Source organism: Apiospora aurea (assembly GCF_038362705.1).
Source record: "Apiospora aurea strain CBS 24483 chromosome Unknown utg000001l_segment0_segment0, whole genome shotgun sequence".
NCBI classification, from domain to species: Eukaryota; Fungi; Ascomycota; class Sordariomycetes; order Amphisphaeriales; family Apiosporaceae; genus Apiospora; species Apiospora aurea.
This window is the reverse complement of record NW_027117388.1, coordinates 6,646,508-6,663,570: the sequence shown is the minus strand read 5'-3', so window position 1 is coordinate 6,663,570 and position 17,063 is coordinate 6,646,508. Positions and strand designations below refer to the sequence as shown.

General features: G+C 53.8%; 3 protein-coding genes across 3 annotated transcripts; 2 read left to right on the top strand and 1 right to left on the bottom strand.

The window, feature by feature from the left end:
• Positions 1 to 3,215: 3,215 nt before the first annotated feature.
• Positions 3,216 to 5,434, top strand: PG986_002029 (uncharacterized protein; the record flags this gene model as incomplete). Its single annotated transcript, XM_066838251.1, has 4 exons — positions 3,216 to 3,499; positions 3,561 to 3,721; positions 3,777 to 4,153; positions 4,208 to 5,434. The coding sequence occupies 4 exons, from the start codon at positions 3,216 to 3,218 to the stop codon at positions 5,432 to 5,434; spliced, it is 2,049 nt and encodes a 682-aa protein (XP_066707144.1).
• A 2,756-nt stretch (positions 5,435 to 8,190) lies between these two features.
• PG986_002028 (PAP2-domain-containing protein) lies at positions 8,191 to 9,023 on the bottom strand (the record flags this gene model as incomplete). Its single annotated transcript, XM_066838250.1, has 2 exons — positions 8,191 to 8,856; positions 8,973 to 9,023. The coding sequence occupies 2 exons, from the start codon at positions 9,021 to 9,023 to the stop codon at positions 8,191 to 8,193; spliced, it is 717 nt and encodes a 238-aa protein (XP_066707143.1).
• A 1,303-nt stretch (positions 9,024 to 10,326) lies between these two features.
• On the top strand, positions 10,327 to 12,482 carry PG986_002027 (RWD domain-containing protein; the record flags this gene model as incomplete). The annotated part of the gene is made up of 2 exons (XM_066838249.1): positions 10,327 to 10,927; positions 10,993 to 12,482. The coding sequence occupies 2 exons, from the start codon at positions 10,327 to 10,329 to the stop codon at positions 12,480 to 12,482; spliced, it is 2,091 nt and encodes a 696-aa protein (XP_066707142.1).
• Positions 12,483 to 17,063: the final 4,581 nt, after the last annotated feature.

Genomic DNA, 17,063 nt, shown 5'->3' with positions numbered 1-17,063 from the left:
TCAGAACGGATATTGTGTGGGTGTGAGATCCCCTTAAGTTTACCTATGCTGTAAACATAAAACTTTCGACATGTTCATACGTATTACTCTGTATCCAATCGGTAGCTTGCCTACCATCGTGGCGTAGCTGAACTGGAGCGAGACTGGAATTGGCCACTGCCACCCACATATGCTACCCCTATAGCATGACTAACAGTTCCTGCCGAGCCTTGGGTTCAGCAACCACGCGTGTCAAGGTCCAAGCCTGCATTTACAATTAGGCAAGCTTCCGCCGAGAACAAAGTGGCAGCGGCAAGGTGCTGTCTCGTGTTAATGAGATGTCTCTGAGCAGTCAGTCTTTCATGGCGTCTGTCGGATGCTTGCCCCTTGGGCCGAAGGGTCTACGTCAAGCGCACATGCGGATGCCGTTGTAAAGGATTGGGCAGTACGGCTTGAATTGGGGCTAGCCGGCCGATATATCAGTACTGACGTCGATGCATCCAAGGCCGTGCTCCCAATATACGATATGTTTCTGCTGAAACCAGGAACCAAAGGCGCATTTTGTCTTTTAGCCAAGGAAAAAAGGCTTGATGATGGAGTGGCTTGGTCTCAAGATTGCCACGGCCAACAAGCCTTAAGAAGAAGGCAAGACTTGCAGGGGCTAATCGGGAACGTGGCAAGCCAGCGTTCTGTTCGGATGGCAGATTCTGTTGCGGAACCGGATATCGATCACAGGACTCAAGCATAATGGCCACCCAGTCGAGGAGGCGTTCCTTCAGTACTCATCATCTCGGATCGACCACGTTCCTTCCAGCTTGGACGAGATGGTTGACGCGGGGTATAGGCCATCTTCCCGATCGCATGAATCATGTTGCCCAGGATGTAAGTGAGTGAGATGTGAGCTTTGAGGGGGGTCAGCTGAGATCATGGGCCCCGTAACCCTGACCTTGGTGTACATAACCCCTCATCACACAGGAAGCACCGATACCGATATCTTTCGCCTGGAATACGATCGGGAATCATATCTAGCTTCTGGGCTTGATGTCGTCTTGGTAGTGGGTGAATCCTGTGAAGACATCCAGTTTACAAAACGTGTTTCGCCAGTCGCTTCACTGCTAACATCCATCTTGAGCGGAACTAGCCTACCTGTGCTTTCCTCTCTCTCTCTCTCTCTGTGTGTGTGTGTGTATGGGAATACTGAGGGTGGTTACAGTTGCTATTCCTGGCGCGGAGATGGGTTCTCGTTCAACACAATAGCGACATAGTAATACTATATTTGATGGTGTAAAGTTCGTCACATGTTCAGATGACACTGATAGACCGGGCTCACGTCAAGCTGCAGGCACCTTTTTGGCTGGTAAGCGCCAGCCCATGTTGGCGCAGGGGCTCTCAAGGATGCACAGGCCGAGTCTTCTGATACGCCTTGGGCATCAGGTGGATAATGGGCAAGAAGAGGAGGGCTGGTGGCTGGCGTGTGTACGGTGCTACAAGCACACACGATGCTGGAATGGCAACGAGTTCGCCCTGGCAGATTAGGTACAGTGGCACCATTGAAATCAAATCCGTTTGCCTACTGCAGGTATTCCTCTACATGGCATGACTCGGGCCAGAAGGGTTGTGTCTACTGCTACCTGCCTTGGCAGACCTTGCCCAGGATAGTATAGATGCGAGAGACACGGTGGTTTTCAAATCTAACAATGGGCAGGTCTTCTCGAGCAGCGTTACTACGAGCAACCTGGATTCGGTCAGCCGTATCATGCGGGTGGGTCAGGAGGTGCCACTGCCGCAACGGTGTCTTTAACGGCTTCCACTAGAGCCTGCTCACGAAGACGTTGGTTGTTTGCGCGCATTGCCCACAGCTCCCCATAGAGCTGACGACGTAAGAGGTCTGCCGTCGCTGCGATGTCATGAGAGACATTTTGGGAAAGAAAGAAAAACCGGGAAACGGATGATGCCGTTTTGTCTTGGAGGTTGGAGAGGCTGTCTTTGATGTGTCGTTCGCCGAGTACTCGACTGTGATTACTTAGTCTCAGACGGGAGGTATCCGCCTGCCAAGCCCACCGGGGGCCCATCGCGACCAGGGTATGACAGGTCCCTCAGTGGGCTGCAGGGGCCGCAGCCAATCAACTTACAAGAACCGCTCCAGGATAGCGACCGGGGCCTGCAACAAAAAGCCCCGACCTAGACCCGTTGCGGCTAATCTGCACTCCTTGAGGCTCAACTTCAACCTTATCGGCACCATTAGCGACTCGACGAAACATGACGTTGTAACAGCACTGCTTCATGACCCCATCGCCACACAATGCCATGCCTGTCCTCCTGGCTCTCTCCCTCCCTCTCTCTCTCTCTCTCTCTGCAAGCCTCGCAGCCTGCCAGCGCGTTCATGACGGCGCCCGCCAGGCCAGCAAACCCAATCCCAGAGCTGCCGCACGGGGCGTCCATGTCCGGTAATCCTTCGAACGCATGCAGCTCTCCCGTCCACAGCTCGACGCAGCCCAGCAGAGACCCGCATAGGCCCTCAGAGGCCCTCAGAGGCCCTCAGAGAACTCTCTGTACCGTCCTCGACCAGCATCTTCTCTCGTCCGGGCTCGTCTGGAAAACGGCCAGAGTGAAACCCATGGCCAATCAGGCGCGTCCGCTCGAGCGAGAACGCCCGGTGTCTCCGCTTCTACACCCCAAAATATACATGTGCTGACGATAGACACCCTTGAACAACCTGAGATGCTAGCTCATGGCGCAAAGCCGGAAATCTGAGACCCGCGCGGGGACCTTGTTCGGAGAGTGACCCTGGCAGAGAGGCTAGCACTAGCAGAGACGCCGTTCCCTTATTTGCAAATGTCTTTCATGCATCTGGGCAACTCTTGTCTCTTTCCCTTCGGACTGGTTTGCGGCCTGGAGCGTGCCTCTTTCCACATCTCACTTGTCCCAGTTACCCCGAGGGTGCTGCAATCTTTCGTTTCTCTGATAGATCTTTTTCGCCATCCATCTGCTGGTTCAGGATTTGTTTCGTCTGGTCTGTGATCCAGCCTCTTTTTTGCGTGTCTGGCTAGTCCATCTTCATTCTATCTCATAGTGACCATAACTATATTTCCTATTCCCTTCATCCACTGCCGTCGTATCCAGTATCATTGAGTCCGCGACCCATCGTCCTGCCGCCTTCATGGATTAAATGATTCACTTCGACCATCAGGATCCTCAAGGCTCTCATCACCACCCCCAGGTGATCAGCCGCAACAATGTCGACATTCGATGATCTTGCAGGTCGCCACCTCAACGGCGGCACCTGGTCGGCGAACACGAACTTCTCTTCCGGAGGCTCGATGGGGTTATCACAGGCAGCGGGCAGTAATACGACACTGGCTGTTATTAATCAGTTCAAGCTCGAGGCCGCGAGGTCGATACGAACGTCCACCATCGTCCTCGCCGTCTTCAACACCATCGCGGCCTTCGCCACCGCCATGGGCATTCTCTACGACTGCTATTCCAAAGCGAAACGAAACAAGGAACGGCCGACCGACAAGTAAGCCATCCGCCGTCTGCCGGCTTCGTGGGCATGCCATCGAGACTAACATTGGCTTTAGGGTAAACATACTCACTGTCGTCCGCGGCACCGAAACCTACCCATTCATTCTGTCTCTGGGTATCACCGTCCAGGGCATAATATTTGCTGTATCTCAATCCAAAGGCCTGGATGCGCTATTTGCAAAGGGATGCTCCCTCATCTCCCAATTCATGTGGCCAGGTGAGTGCTTTTCAGATCCACCTTCTCAGGCAACGAGGCCGCTGACCACTTCTAGCTATCTTTATCGTGCCATTCTTACAAGTGGTGTTTGCTCTCGAGGTCACATTCCGTGGCGTGAGGTCGAAGCCGTTCCCTTCGAGAGGCAAATGGACTGTCGCTATCTGTCTCGCCTCATTCGTTATTATGCTCTTAGCCACAGGGCTCGTGGCTTTCTTCAACGCCGCCGCCAATATTTGCTACGCATCTCTATTCTGGTTTGTGGCAAAATGGGCTCAAGGAGGATTCATCTTGTTCACGCTCATCTCGGCTGTGCTGGCTGCAAGTACCTTGACCGTCTTCATCCAATTGACCCGCCACGCCACTATTGAGACAACGGAGAGAGTCCTCGCCTCGAGGATGGTATACTACCTTGGAGTGGGCATGATATCCAATGTAAGTCTACGGCTTCGTTTGCTAGCGATGGCCGCTCACTAACAGCACCTGCAGATCCTTATGATCCCATTCTTTCTCTGCCTGACAGTGTCGACCCCGAGCAGCGGCGATTCGGACATGACCTTGACGCTTTCGATGATCTCGACAGTGGTGTCCAACATTTCAGGTCTCATAACAGGTGGTCTTCATCTGTTCCTCCGGTCCAACACTATCTCCACCATTGGGCCAAGAGACAAGCAAGCCGAGTATGAACGACAAAAGCTTAAGCATAAGATCCGGGGACCCAGCCCCAGCGACAATTACTTCTCGAGCCAGATTGAGAAGCCCGTTGGTGAGCCTCGAACACTAAAGCAAGCTGAGAGCCAAGAAAACTTGGTTCCGGCAGGAAGAGACGTTGAGGAGGGAGCCGTGGAATCTCAACCGGCCGAGTACTTCAACTTTAGCCAGCCCAATCCTTTACGCTCCCACGCCGTCTACACTCCGACGCCAAATGAGCCAAGAGCCCCTGAGCCTGCACAGCTGCCCGCAACGCAGGAAGCTGGCGGGCACGGTCACAAACGATCGACATCCTACTCTTTATTCCCAAACAAAAACCCCAACAACAACAACAACAACAACAACAACCCAGACACGACTTCGGTCGCACTTCTACCTACCACCACCTACAGTCCCGAAATAAACGTACACCGCGCCACCCCTGACGAGAACGCGGAAGACTTGTATGAGGACATCTACGAGACCCTGAAACCACCGCCGAAGATGGGTTTCTCCCGCCACCGAAGAGAGTCGTCTCTAGTTTCAACTGCCACAGTGCAGATCGGCCTTCGATTCTCTAATGTCAATGACATGCCTCCCATGGTCAACAACGCTCCCACCCAGGCTGAGAGGGAGAGGGTACACAACCTCGAGTATCCCCATCCCGCTGTGAAGCCAAGCCCGCTATCCAACGCCCCAGCGGCAAGCGAGGAGCCCTCGCGGCGGAACGTGCCCAACGACGATCCGTTTGTAGACTCGGCACGCTTCCAGACTCCTGAGCCGCCGAAGGAGGAAGAGCCTACGCTGGGAGGCTTCACGCTCAGCCCCACGGTCTACTCGCCCAACAGCCCGACCAAGAGCAAGACCCCGTCACCCAGGGGCGTAGGGTTCAACGTGCCCATCAAGCGTTCCAACACCAGCCCTTTGCACAATGACCCGCCATCCTCGCCGCCGCCGCAGCCGAGGAACCGTGGCAACTCGGACGCGGCTGCCGGGACCAAAGACGCCCGGTCGGACTGGATCTAAGTCTTCCTCTTTTTTTTGTTCAGCGCACCACTTACTGCACTGCCTTGCTGCTTCGTTGGCAACTCGGAGGGCTTCGTAACGACCCCCGTAGTCCTTCGTTTTGCAGAATACCACCATCAACCACGTCGTGTCATCGCCCGACCGGCATAATTACTACTTATTCTTCCGTCTCTTTCCACTCCTTTTCGACCTTTCCGACCAGAGCACGCGCACACTCCTTTTTTACTCTCCACACACACACACCTCTCATCTTATCCCCCTTTATCTCTTTTGATAAAAGGGGGAAGCCCCGACCAACGACCACCAAACTCTTTCTTTTGATCCTTTTTTCTTTCACGACCGAAGCGGCGTTGTGCAGGGCATATGTGATACCTGAACAAAGCCGGCTGATTATTTTACTTTACCTGTCTTTTTTATTTTTGCGTCAATCCATCACTCTTCCTCTACCTTACCTTACCTACCTACTACTACTACTACCAAAGGAGTGCCGTGCGATGTGGATCAGTCATGCATTGGGAGAAGGGGGAAAGAGCGTTTGGAGGCGCAAGTGTATGTCTATGTCTGTATGTACAATTGATGGGCTGGTTGGATTGAATTTTTAAGGAGCGGGCCGAGGAAATGCAAAAGGGATGAACTGGGAAATGGGACTACTACTACAACTAGATGGGAGGGAGAGCTGTCAGAGCAGGATCGCATCATCGATATACCAAAGGGGTAAGGGAGCAAATAGAGGGCCGGGGAGGGAACGGCAAAGCCGAGATGGGAGGTAGTTGCCCCTTCGCCCAGATGTGAGCGCAATCCTATAGCATCCCATCTGTTCTTTGTGACATCTACACCGTTATAATCTCATGTTGCTGTCAAGTCAGTCATGTGGTTGGAAAGTGGGCGAATCCAACGCGGAAGAAGTATTTGGTTATAGATCAGCGAGGGAGGGGAGAGGCACAATCTAAATTCTGTCGTTATTTTCCATCAACCACCTCCTCTTCGAGACTACGTACTACAGGTGACTGGCGTGTGTGTGTGCGTGTGTGTGCCCCATGGCGGTTTGGCTTTGAGTGAACCCACCAGATCTTCTGTTCGGACGAAGGAAGAGATGCGGTTGGGTACCATCTGTCTATCTCATCTATTTCTGTAGATACCCCAGATTACACATGAGACGAATCTGATCGAGTATCTAGTTTGTGAGAGGGCCTTTTCAATGAGCCAATCGCAGCGGTCCGATCCCGCTTACATTACTATTTTTTCTTTCCTTTTCAGAAACGTCTGAGCGTCTGTAACATCATATAACATACTATTGCGTTCAGGTACACCCGGATGATGGCGACGTGGTGGAGATCTACCCCGTAGCGCGCTCTCTCTCTCTCTCTTTCTATCTCATGCGCGGAGGATTTGCAATAATCCATGTGAGTGAGTTATCAACGATGACAAGAGACGCCACTTACGTTACGAATTTTGCTTCCTTGGTACACCCCCCTCTCTGTCGTTACAGATAGATTCGATAGGGAGGCAGTGCAGTGAAATGAAGGCCGCTTGCAGAACAACACGTCGGCCAATTGGATCTCGAATTTCCCCTCCGCAACCAAGTCGGATCCGACACTGAGTGTATCTGCATGTTCGGCCAACCTGATTCAACACCTCCACCGGCAGGCTGTGTATGCTTCCGCTTGACTTCCAAGGTTCGAGTCAACGATAGTGGATATAAGGAGCTGGCAATATAGAGAAGGAGGGGCTCCGGGGCAGTGCATCTAGACATTTGGCGAATGGTAAGTTGTTGGTTGTTGTTTTTTTCCTCCCCTTTTTTCCTCTTCTTTTCTCTCTTCCAACAAACTCGGACGCATTTTCTCGTAGAGCAGGGACTATTTGGTCCATGTACCCATGGCAATATCCCAGACGAACAGTCTGCCAGTACCGTCCGGCCGACGCGAGGCAGCAAAAAGTCCCAACGAGTCAAGTCGCATAAGAATGGTATGTCGCTGAACAGCTTTACCAGAGTTGGAACGAAGCTCTTGCAGTCAGTCCACACACACCCGCCTCATACAGTCTGGTACTTGAAGCAAGTTTTGAACCGGTACATAGACTACTATTCTGCTCCTCTCTGCTCTGCCGCTATGCTTCAAGCGCATGGTCCTTTTTACATAGGGGACACCTTTAATTACAATCATCTTTCACATACTTGTGCCAGACAGAAGGCCTGATCGTTGGGCTGCAAGGTGCCATATGGAACCATGAGGTTCGACCAAGACAAGGGCACACTGCCCGACGTGTGTGACTGGCTTTCTACTATAACCCATTCACCATGCTGCATACCCCGTGTGTGGTAGTTTAGGGCCTTGCATGACATTTGACTTGCAGGGCGACTATTGGAAGTCATATCGGACAGGACTGTATCGTACTTCGTACGAGCCAATGATACAACATGATCCATTCAGTGAACGGAGCCAAATCCGGTGGACTCAAGAACCAGTTCTGAAGGTTACCAGCTGGAATACGCACAAGGAATGGCGCAAGCTCCTCCTTCCAGCAGAGAATTCGCAAGCGCAGCTTAGCCTACGTATATTCATGAAAAAGAAAAAGAAAAAACGTCGAGAATACTCAAAGTCATGGACGCCGAGAGGCTGCAGTGCACAGGAACCAATCGATGCGTGATAGCGTCAAGCAACACATATATATCTGGGTATTTGTTTCCATATACTACACCAAGCAGCCCTGCTACTCTCCCCAAACGACCCTTTAACGAGGCAAGATAAAACGCGTTCTCATTGATTCTTGAGTCCCTTCTTCGCCTTGAGAGCCGTCATCTTGTCATCCCATTTCTCCCACCCAGCCTGGCACAGGTCCTCCTCGACGACGAGATCCCTGGCCCGCAGAAACCGTGCCGGCGGGAGGTCGAGCGCCCAAGCCAGCCAGCCCGACTGCCGCAGGATGCTGGTGATGACGAACCAGACGACCGCGCTGGCCGCGCCCGCGCCGCTGCCGACCAGCACCTGTTTCTCCGTGTGGTAGTTGAGGTAGATGCGGGACCAAGCGACGGCGGCGGCCATGCCGAGGCCGCCGAGGCTCCACGCGACCCGCTCGGGCAGGCTCATGGGCGTGTGGTTCCTCCGCCTCTGGCCCGTCGTGGGCGGCGTCGCGGGCCGGTGGCGCACCACCAGGAACAGGGCGAGCGAGACGGCGAAGTAGGCGACGAACTGCGCGTGCGAGCTGGGCATGCCGTACCCCTTCCCGTACATGCGGCGCGGGCGCTCCTCCTTGATCAGCCGCTTGAGGGCGAAGTTGAGGGCTTCGCACAGCAGCTGCCCCGCGAACATGAGCGCCACCTCGGCCTCGCGCGTCGACCAGACGAGGGTGGCGTACACGACGCAGAGGCCTTGCGGGACGAGCGCGAGCCAGGCGCACAGGTATGAGACCGGGTCGGAGGGGTCCTATAGAAAGTAAAGGAAGCAATTGGTTAGCACGAGCTGCCTCGGAGGCATCGGGTGGAAGCATCATTCCAGCCGAACGCGGTGGTGGGATCGGGAGAGAGAGTGAGTACACATACATAGTGCACATGCGTCAGAGACAGGGACGCCAGAGGCGCCTCGTCGGACATTGTATAGGGTTTGTCTAGACGGGTATGGTTGCTACAGTTCCAGCAGCTGCACTCGAGATGTTTGCTGTGGTAGGTAGGTGGTGGCAGCGTGTCGAAGGAAACCGAGAGGTCGATTTTCCAAGGAGCACATGCCTGGTTCAGAGAAGCGTCGCTGGTCTGGAATCGCAAGGCCAGCGGCGCTAAAAATTATAGCGTTGATGCTGCCTCTCGGCCAGCTCCTTGCTCCACCAGCTGCCCAATCAAGTCCACCAGATTGATTAGCAACGGGTTCTGGAACAGCAAAGACAACATGGAAAGACCGACGACCCCTCCATTGCATTTCGTCATGGCTAGCTGGCTTGCAGCGAGTGCTTGCTGGCAAAGGAAAGCCGAGGAAGCCAATTGCAACTGGTGAATGAATGAGTCATCCGGAGCAGAAGTCCAGTTTCTCAGGCTCGGGTCTCCTGGCACGCAGCAGAAAAGGCTTATTAAAGCAATAAGGGTCCTATTGATGCAGGTCCAGACTGTCCAGTGGTGTCGCCCGATTCCCACTGCATGTCACCTCTTACCTAAAGATTGTGGTTACTTACATCTTACATAACCTGCTCTCTCTCTCTCTCTCATCTTTGCAACCTCACCATCAGAAAGACTACATCTACGTCATCGGCCTTTTGTCTCTCGTTTTTCTTTTCTTGAGGAATACGTTGAGAAAACACAAACCACGACACCAACGGTGTACTGCCAACAGTCTTATTTATAACGTCTTGGATCAATCCTCGGGCGTTGACGACGGCTTGTTCCGAGCCATCGTCAAGAAGTAGCTCGAGGTTCCGATGTCCGGTGCCGTTGCCGCCAGTCACAAACCCACCAGCCAAATCCCGAGTGCTGCTACAAAGGCACCGGCTCGTCCTAACCACCTCCATCACACACACACGCGTGCGCGCGCGCACCTCGCTCTATTGATCCTCCTGTCTGTATGCATGCATGCATGCATCTATTATGAGGCCACAGTAGTGTCGGGTTTACCAAGGAGTAGCAGCCTAATAAACCTCACCCAGTTTATTTTATCCAACCAGCCAACGCCGCCGTCATACTATCGCTCTCTCCCACAACAACCAAGAGTGGCAAACCCCAGGAAATATCCCAGACCCAGGTTGGACGCGAAAACCACTTTAATTTTCACCATACCGCGCCGCCAAAGTCAACCTCTTTTTCTTTTGCCTCTTCTCCCACATGCTCCGTCGCCCACGATCCTAGAATGCGCGCCGTTACACGATTATACCAGCTTGTCGATCGCTTAGAGGGCCGGTAGCATTAGTTTATCATGGACGACGACGAGGACGTCCGCGCGGTCGAGCTTTCCACCATTGCCGCCATCTACCCAGAAGAAATCCGCATCGACGATGATGACCCGTACAGCTTCACCATCGAGGTGCCCGTGAGCCTGAGCAAGCCTGTCGTGGTCCAGTTCCCGGCCGTTGCCTCCTCCGACTCGGCCCCCCATCCGGAGACCGAAAACCTGGCAGCCGTGGCAGCACCATCCGCCGTCAGCGACGCCACCATCGACTCTCAAGAGCTGTCGAATCTACCTTCTCTCGCACTGCGCGTGGCCCTGCCCGAGGGCTATCCCGAAGCGAAGCCGCCGAGCCTCAGCATATCGACCTCGCCGCCATGGCTACCGACCGAGATCATTAAGAGACTGGAGGGCAATGCCGAACGGCTGTGGGAAGAGATGGGCCGCGACCAGGTCGTCTTCAACTGCATCGACGATGTACAGCAGGCAGCCGGTGACGTTTTTGGGCTGGTGGCCACGAACAACGCTCTGGAGGTATCGCCAGAACACAAGATCGCCATCCTCGACTATGACAACATGGCCAAGCGGAGAGCCTTTGAGAAGGAGACCTTCGACTGCGGCATATGCTTAGGTAAGTCTTTTGTATGCTAAATACTACGGGTTGGATCGCGGGCTGATATGGTTATGCTCAACCAGATCCCAAGAAGGGCGCCGTCTGTCACCGGATGCTGGACTGCGGGCATGTATTTTGCATACAGTGCCTACAGGACTTCTACAACAATGCCATCACTGAAGGCGATGTCGCATCAGTGCGCTGCTTGGAGCCTAAGTGTGCCGAGGAACGGGAAGTCAAGGCGAGAGAAGCGGCGGGTGGGAAGAGACGGAAGCCAAAAACGTTCATAAGCCCAAGCGAACTGCTTCAGATACCCCTCGACCAGGACGTGGTCAAACGCTACGTTACGCTCAAGCACAAGACTGAGCTGGAATCGGATAAAAACACAGTCTACTGTCCTCGATCGTGGTGTCAGGGGGCCGCGCGATCGAAGAAACACAAGAAGCCGCAAGGCCTCGACTTTGCTGCGGATTCGGATTACGAGTCGGATGAAGAGAATGCCGCGGGCAAGTCGTATGCTGACTACCGCCAAGATCTGCTTGCGATATGCGAGGACTGCAGTTTCGCCTTCTGCTCGCGGTGCGGACAGTCGTGGCATGGCGAGTTCAAGTACTGCGTGCCCAAGGAGCGCAAGGGGGAGATCACGGAGGAGGAGAAGGCGTCTCTGGACTACCTCAAGATGCATACCACTCCGTGCCCCACGTGCGCCTCTCCCTGCCAGAAGACACACGGCTGCAACCACATGCGCTGCTTCCGCTGTCAGACCCATTTCTGTTACTTGTGTTCCGCGTGGCTAGACCCGTCGAATCCCTACCGCCATTTCAACATGCAGCCTGGGGGCGAGATCAATGGCTGCTACATGCGGCTCTGGGAGCTGGAGGGCGGCGACGGTGCGGACGTGGGGATTGCCTACGGCGGCGGGGACGCGTTGCGCAACGCGAATGTGCCACCGGGCCAGTACGGGCAACATCTGGAGATCGTAGCGCAGGACCAGGATGAATCGGATGACGAATCCGAAGCTGATGTGGAGGATGCACCACCAGCAGCACCGCAGCCAGCAGCGCCCGCAGCAGCTGCGCGCCAACAACCGGCGGCACATGCCGCCCCGCAGGCGGCTCCAAGAAATGCCGAACAGGCGGAGCAGCGAGTCGCTCGCGAGGGTCCGTTAGTGCTTCGCATCGAGGGTAACGCGCCTGCGGCTCGAGGTCGTGGTGGAGGAGGAGGCAATCGCCAACCTGCAGCAGCACCTGCAGGTGGTGGTCGCGGCGCCGGTCAGGCGGTGAACGAAGGTCGACAGGGTCCTGGAGGTCGAGGCCATCATAGGGGCGGCGGGCAAGCGGTCCCGGGGATCAACCGGCAGCATAACAGACAACGGGGACAAGGCCAGAACCATCCGGTCAATAGGAATGCTCGGAATGGTCATAATGTGGAGAACGGCCAGCCGCCTCCTGCAGCGGGAGGAGGCGGAGGCCAACTGAATCAAGTCGACGAGGCATGGGTGCGGCACTTTGTGCAGCTGGCTCTCAACGACGAGGAGCACCTCGTCGAATGGGACAGCGGCGACGAAGACTAGCAGCCTAGGATTTCGAGGATCGTCAGGAACCCGACATATCCAGCTGTCAACTTTGGCGAACTGCTGGGGTAAAAGATGAATCCAAATGCGGTAACCAAGATGTTATCTACTTATCTAGAGAACCCCGTCAGCCGTGACAGAAAGCCCGTGACAACCTGAACCGTTGCGTTTTGGCCACTGCGTTCAATGCGTAAACGTCAAAAAGGTGTGAAACTCCACGAGGGGTAACGACCAAACTGGAGAAATGTTTGGGTCGCAACGCCGCTAATGTTGCATCCCACCGCCTCTGGCCCTCTGCTAAGAGCTGTCAAGTAACATTAGCACGGTAAAAGTGGCTCCTTGAGCGGTAGCGGATGATTCCTACGGGCCATTGTTGTGTTTTTCTTCCCTTTCCTCCTGGGTAGGAACAGAAATCCCGGTAAATCATACCACGGGGGCCAGGCAGATCTGGCTGTCACGTTGAGGTAACATCGATGGCGAAATCTCGACTGCAACGGCGTCTGATGATGGAATGCACTGTGACAGTCACAAATCCGGCCGTTTCAACTGTGACGAGATGCATTCCACGGTAGGTAGGTGATTTCCTAGCATAGTCTTACGTTGTTTCTCACTGCCGAACTTGCCTCGCTGCCGGATTTGTTCCAGAAGGTTTCATGTTTTTTTTGTCATGCCTTGTTGGTTCCAAGAAAGAGTCACGAACGGTTCAGGAGCATATGTCAGACAGGCATGTACTGTTGAGCCAGACCTGAAGCCGGTATAGCAGTGGCCCGAGTCATCGATTATAGGAGAACTTCCGACTTTTCATACAGTCCTCATGGTTCGACCAACCGGCTGCACTTCCATCACTACGATTGGCTGGCTTGTGCAGGCCGTGATATACCGGTCCGACCTTGGTGCGAGCTTGTGACTTGTAATGTCTGCACCGAGGATGTAGTGGTACATAGCGCCCGCGGCAAGTGAGCTGCAGCCAAGGACGTTACATGGTGGCGCCCATGGGATTCTTCGCCGCAGGAAGGCTGGACGACAGGACGCACTCAACTGCTGTTTAGGGCAAGGGACTATCTCCTTTGCGTCGATATTGTCTCTCTTTTGGACCGCTTCTGGCGGTTCAAGCGTGTAGCTGTGCTCGAGCGTGCAGCTCCAGCCGAACAAGCCCTGCCATTAGCAGCCTACACACTGTAGAGAGAGGTCTTGACTGTCTCCCAGCAAGCGAGCGACGGGTGTACAGGTAATGAGGTCACAGTTGGCAACGGGATTTGTGCATGCGATCGACGACTCTACACGTGGGGTGGATATTTTGGTGTGTAGCCGTCACATCATACGAGCTCTGCACGATGATTGATGACTGGCCCGCGTGCTGCGTATGGAAAGAGGAGGTGGTTGGCTCACCTGCAGCCTGCAGGACCTCGAGATATTCCCAAGACGTATCTGCGTCAACGTAAAGGGTGGGTAAGAGAGTGATGAGACGTGCTGCTGGGCCGGCTCTCGTACATATGCCAGAACCAGACGACGTACACGGAGTGGTTGGACCGCACTGGTAATTCCATGGTGCAATCCAAAAACAGAGATCGGCGGTAGCCGTACTTTGTTCTTAGTGGTTAGCGACATGTACAGTGTTGTGTCGGTGGTGGAGGAGATTGGCCATGGCTAAAGTCCGTTTGTACAAATCGGCTCTTGCCTTCACTGGCTATTACACGAATCCAGAAGCTGCAGTGCATAACAAAGCCGAAATATAGCCTCTCAGGCCTCTCTCCAAGTCTTGACTGCCTATCATTTCGGTAAGCAGTGCATATGAGCGGTGGCCCGCACAAGACATGAGCAAAAGGGGGAGCCGAGACGATAGTGCATTACCTTGCCCATAATTGATGCTCAACGCCGGGACAGGAAGACGCTTCGCGATCCTGCTGTCTGTCAACTGTTAATCATTCAGAAGAAATATGAGGCCCGGGAGTAGGTATGTATCTCCAGAATGGGAGAGTGAGGAGGCAAAAAACCGGACAACGGATATGAGGCGCCCAGCGGCGTGGCATTGCTGTCAACTGCGGGGGGATGACACCGGTAGTGGTAATAGCAGGTACCGAAAGACACTATTGAATGGTTCAGACAAGGCATAACGGCCAAATATTGATCACGAAATGGCCCAACTTGGAATATATGCGCGAGTCATTTTGTGGCTTGCGTTGGCTCTTTGATATGTGCATGACGAAGCGCTGTGGGCTTAATACTTGGAAAAACATCATGCGCCGGGCGCCAATGCGAAATATTGGCCGTGCGGATGGAGAAGATACGGAAACAATGGGCTTTTGGAAAATCCGTCCAGGCAGTGTGGAGCGGCCGGGCCAGCATGGCTGCATGTCCTTCTGTTGTCGGCATCATGCCTCGCAAGATTGCGGCCGGGTGGTTTTTAGATGAGATCAATGGGAAAACGAGGCAGTGCCGGGCGGTCAGTGTGTTGCCCCCAAATCCCAGATGCGATATCGTTTTTTTGGCTGGGAGTTGAGGAGGCATGGGCCTTTCGGCTAGGAAAGATGTGGTTGAGATTGATTGATTGATTGATTGATTGATTTGGGTGGGCTGGGAGCTTGGGTATTGTACAGGCAAATTGGGATTGTCCAGGGACTGCACCCAGGACTGACCCCAGGACCGAACCCAGGCTGCCAGGCCTTAACCCAGGACGCGGGATGGGATCCTGGAAAGCATCTCCCTAAATAAATAAAGAATAAAAATCCAAATTGGAGATATCTGGGGAAGGCGCAATTGCACCACATTCAAAGTCTACTACTACTCGGCTGTGGCTGAGAGTAGGCGATCAATTTCCTGTTCCATTCACAGTCTCTATCCTACACACACCAAACAAACAAAAATAGCAGTTGGGCGGGATGATACAGCGCCATCTGTCTTGTTTGTTTCTCCCCTCCTACCAAACAGAACAGCGCCTGCTGGTGCTGCTCATGTATAACTGAGGTTAGCGGATGTTACGGCATCACTCGCAGAGGGAGGAACCGGCTGGTAGGCTGGGTTGGCAGTGTAGTAGTAGCTTCTCCAACTACCACCACGATCTGCGCCAGGCGCTGACTGAGCCTATGAACATCAAGTGTCTATCTCATATATCGAGCCTACGCATATGTAAGCGAGGCGTAATGCTGCCAGAGGGTGCATGTGTAACTCCCCCCTACGTCATAGGCCGTTGTAGACGGTAGACAGACAGATAGAGCGTTGCCGGAAAAGAAAAAAAAAGAAGAAGAAGAAAAGGAAAAAAGCGACCGGAGGACATAGTCATCTACTAGTGACGGATCTGCTTGTCGTGTTCGGAGATTTGGAGGTTTAGCTGACCACGTCTGCCGAGCTCAGGTGGTGAAAAGACATGACGACGGCTCTCCGCCTGTCACTGAACACAGGCACAAGACCAATGAAGATACATAATAAGTCATAAATGTGTACATCGACATTTGCAAAGCAATGATGTACTGCTGTGACCCATAAAATGCGTTAATCCTGTCTTGGGTCTGCTCTCCGATAGGCTAAGGCCAGCAAGGGCAAGGATATGGGTAAGGGGGAGAAGTGACGGTACCAGGTACACCCTTCGTCGAGTGTGACCTCAGATCGATCACGGTTGATGTGATGGGGAACTAAGTGGTGCGATATTGGCGATGATGGTATATTGTAACCTGCGCAATGTCCAACTGCTTATTCCTACACGCACACGCACACACGCACGTCGAATTCTGGTATGGGTGCCCGCTCGGCCATGGCCAGACCTCCAAATACTACTACATAGGTATGTAGGTAGAAAGTCAGATAGATACTCCGTAGGAGGTAGGTACTTAGGCGATTGCACAGCAACGAACGAACAAACGAACGAGACATGCAGGACCTATCAAAATGCGGGAGCAGCCTTAAAACGGACGACCGTTTTTTAGCGAGCTGCTAGCAGCGCCATAGTCGCAAACTACTGTAAAAGATCCTGCAAGTGTGGCCTGTTCTGACCAAGCTGAGGGTACTTTTGCCCAATGGCGGCCGGCTTGATGTCTACCGTAGCCACCGATCACGGATGTATTGGAGCAATATTTGGAAATCAATTTGGTGTATGGACGGCCGAACCAACCCAGCCAACCAACCAACCAACGCCGCACCCAGCACCTGCTTGCTTGCTGTACGTCTTGTACGTCTACGGTCGAAGAAGCAACTGCCCTGTTGGGCCAACGGCCACATGCAGCTGCTCGCCGGAAAGGTGGGTGAACCAGTGCTTTCCTTCTGCTTTTGCATGTCGGTAGTCGGCTCTGTCCAATGGGCCAAAGAAAGCACCGATGCCGACAACAGCGGCATGGAGTTGAGCATCTCTGTACTGTAGCGACTCTCACTTGCGCTCCCAGACCCCCTCTCTCACTCACACTTGACCGTTCACTTCTGGGGTAGATGATGCAGGCGTTGTGTACCAAGCCACCTGGCTACGGTAGGATTGATGCAATCTCGTCACAACGGGAACCCGGCTCGGTTCGAGTCTAACCGGCCGCCGTTGCTGTTGCCGTTGCTGTTACTGTTGCTGTCCATCATCCATTCTTTCGATTCCATGCCGTTTCC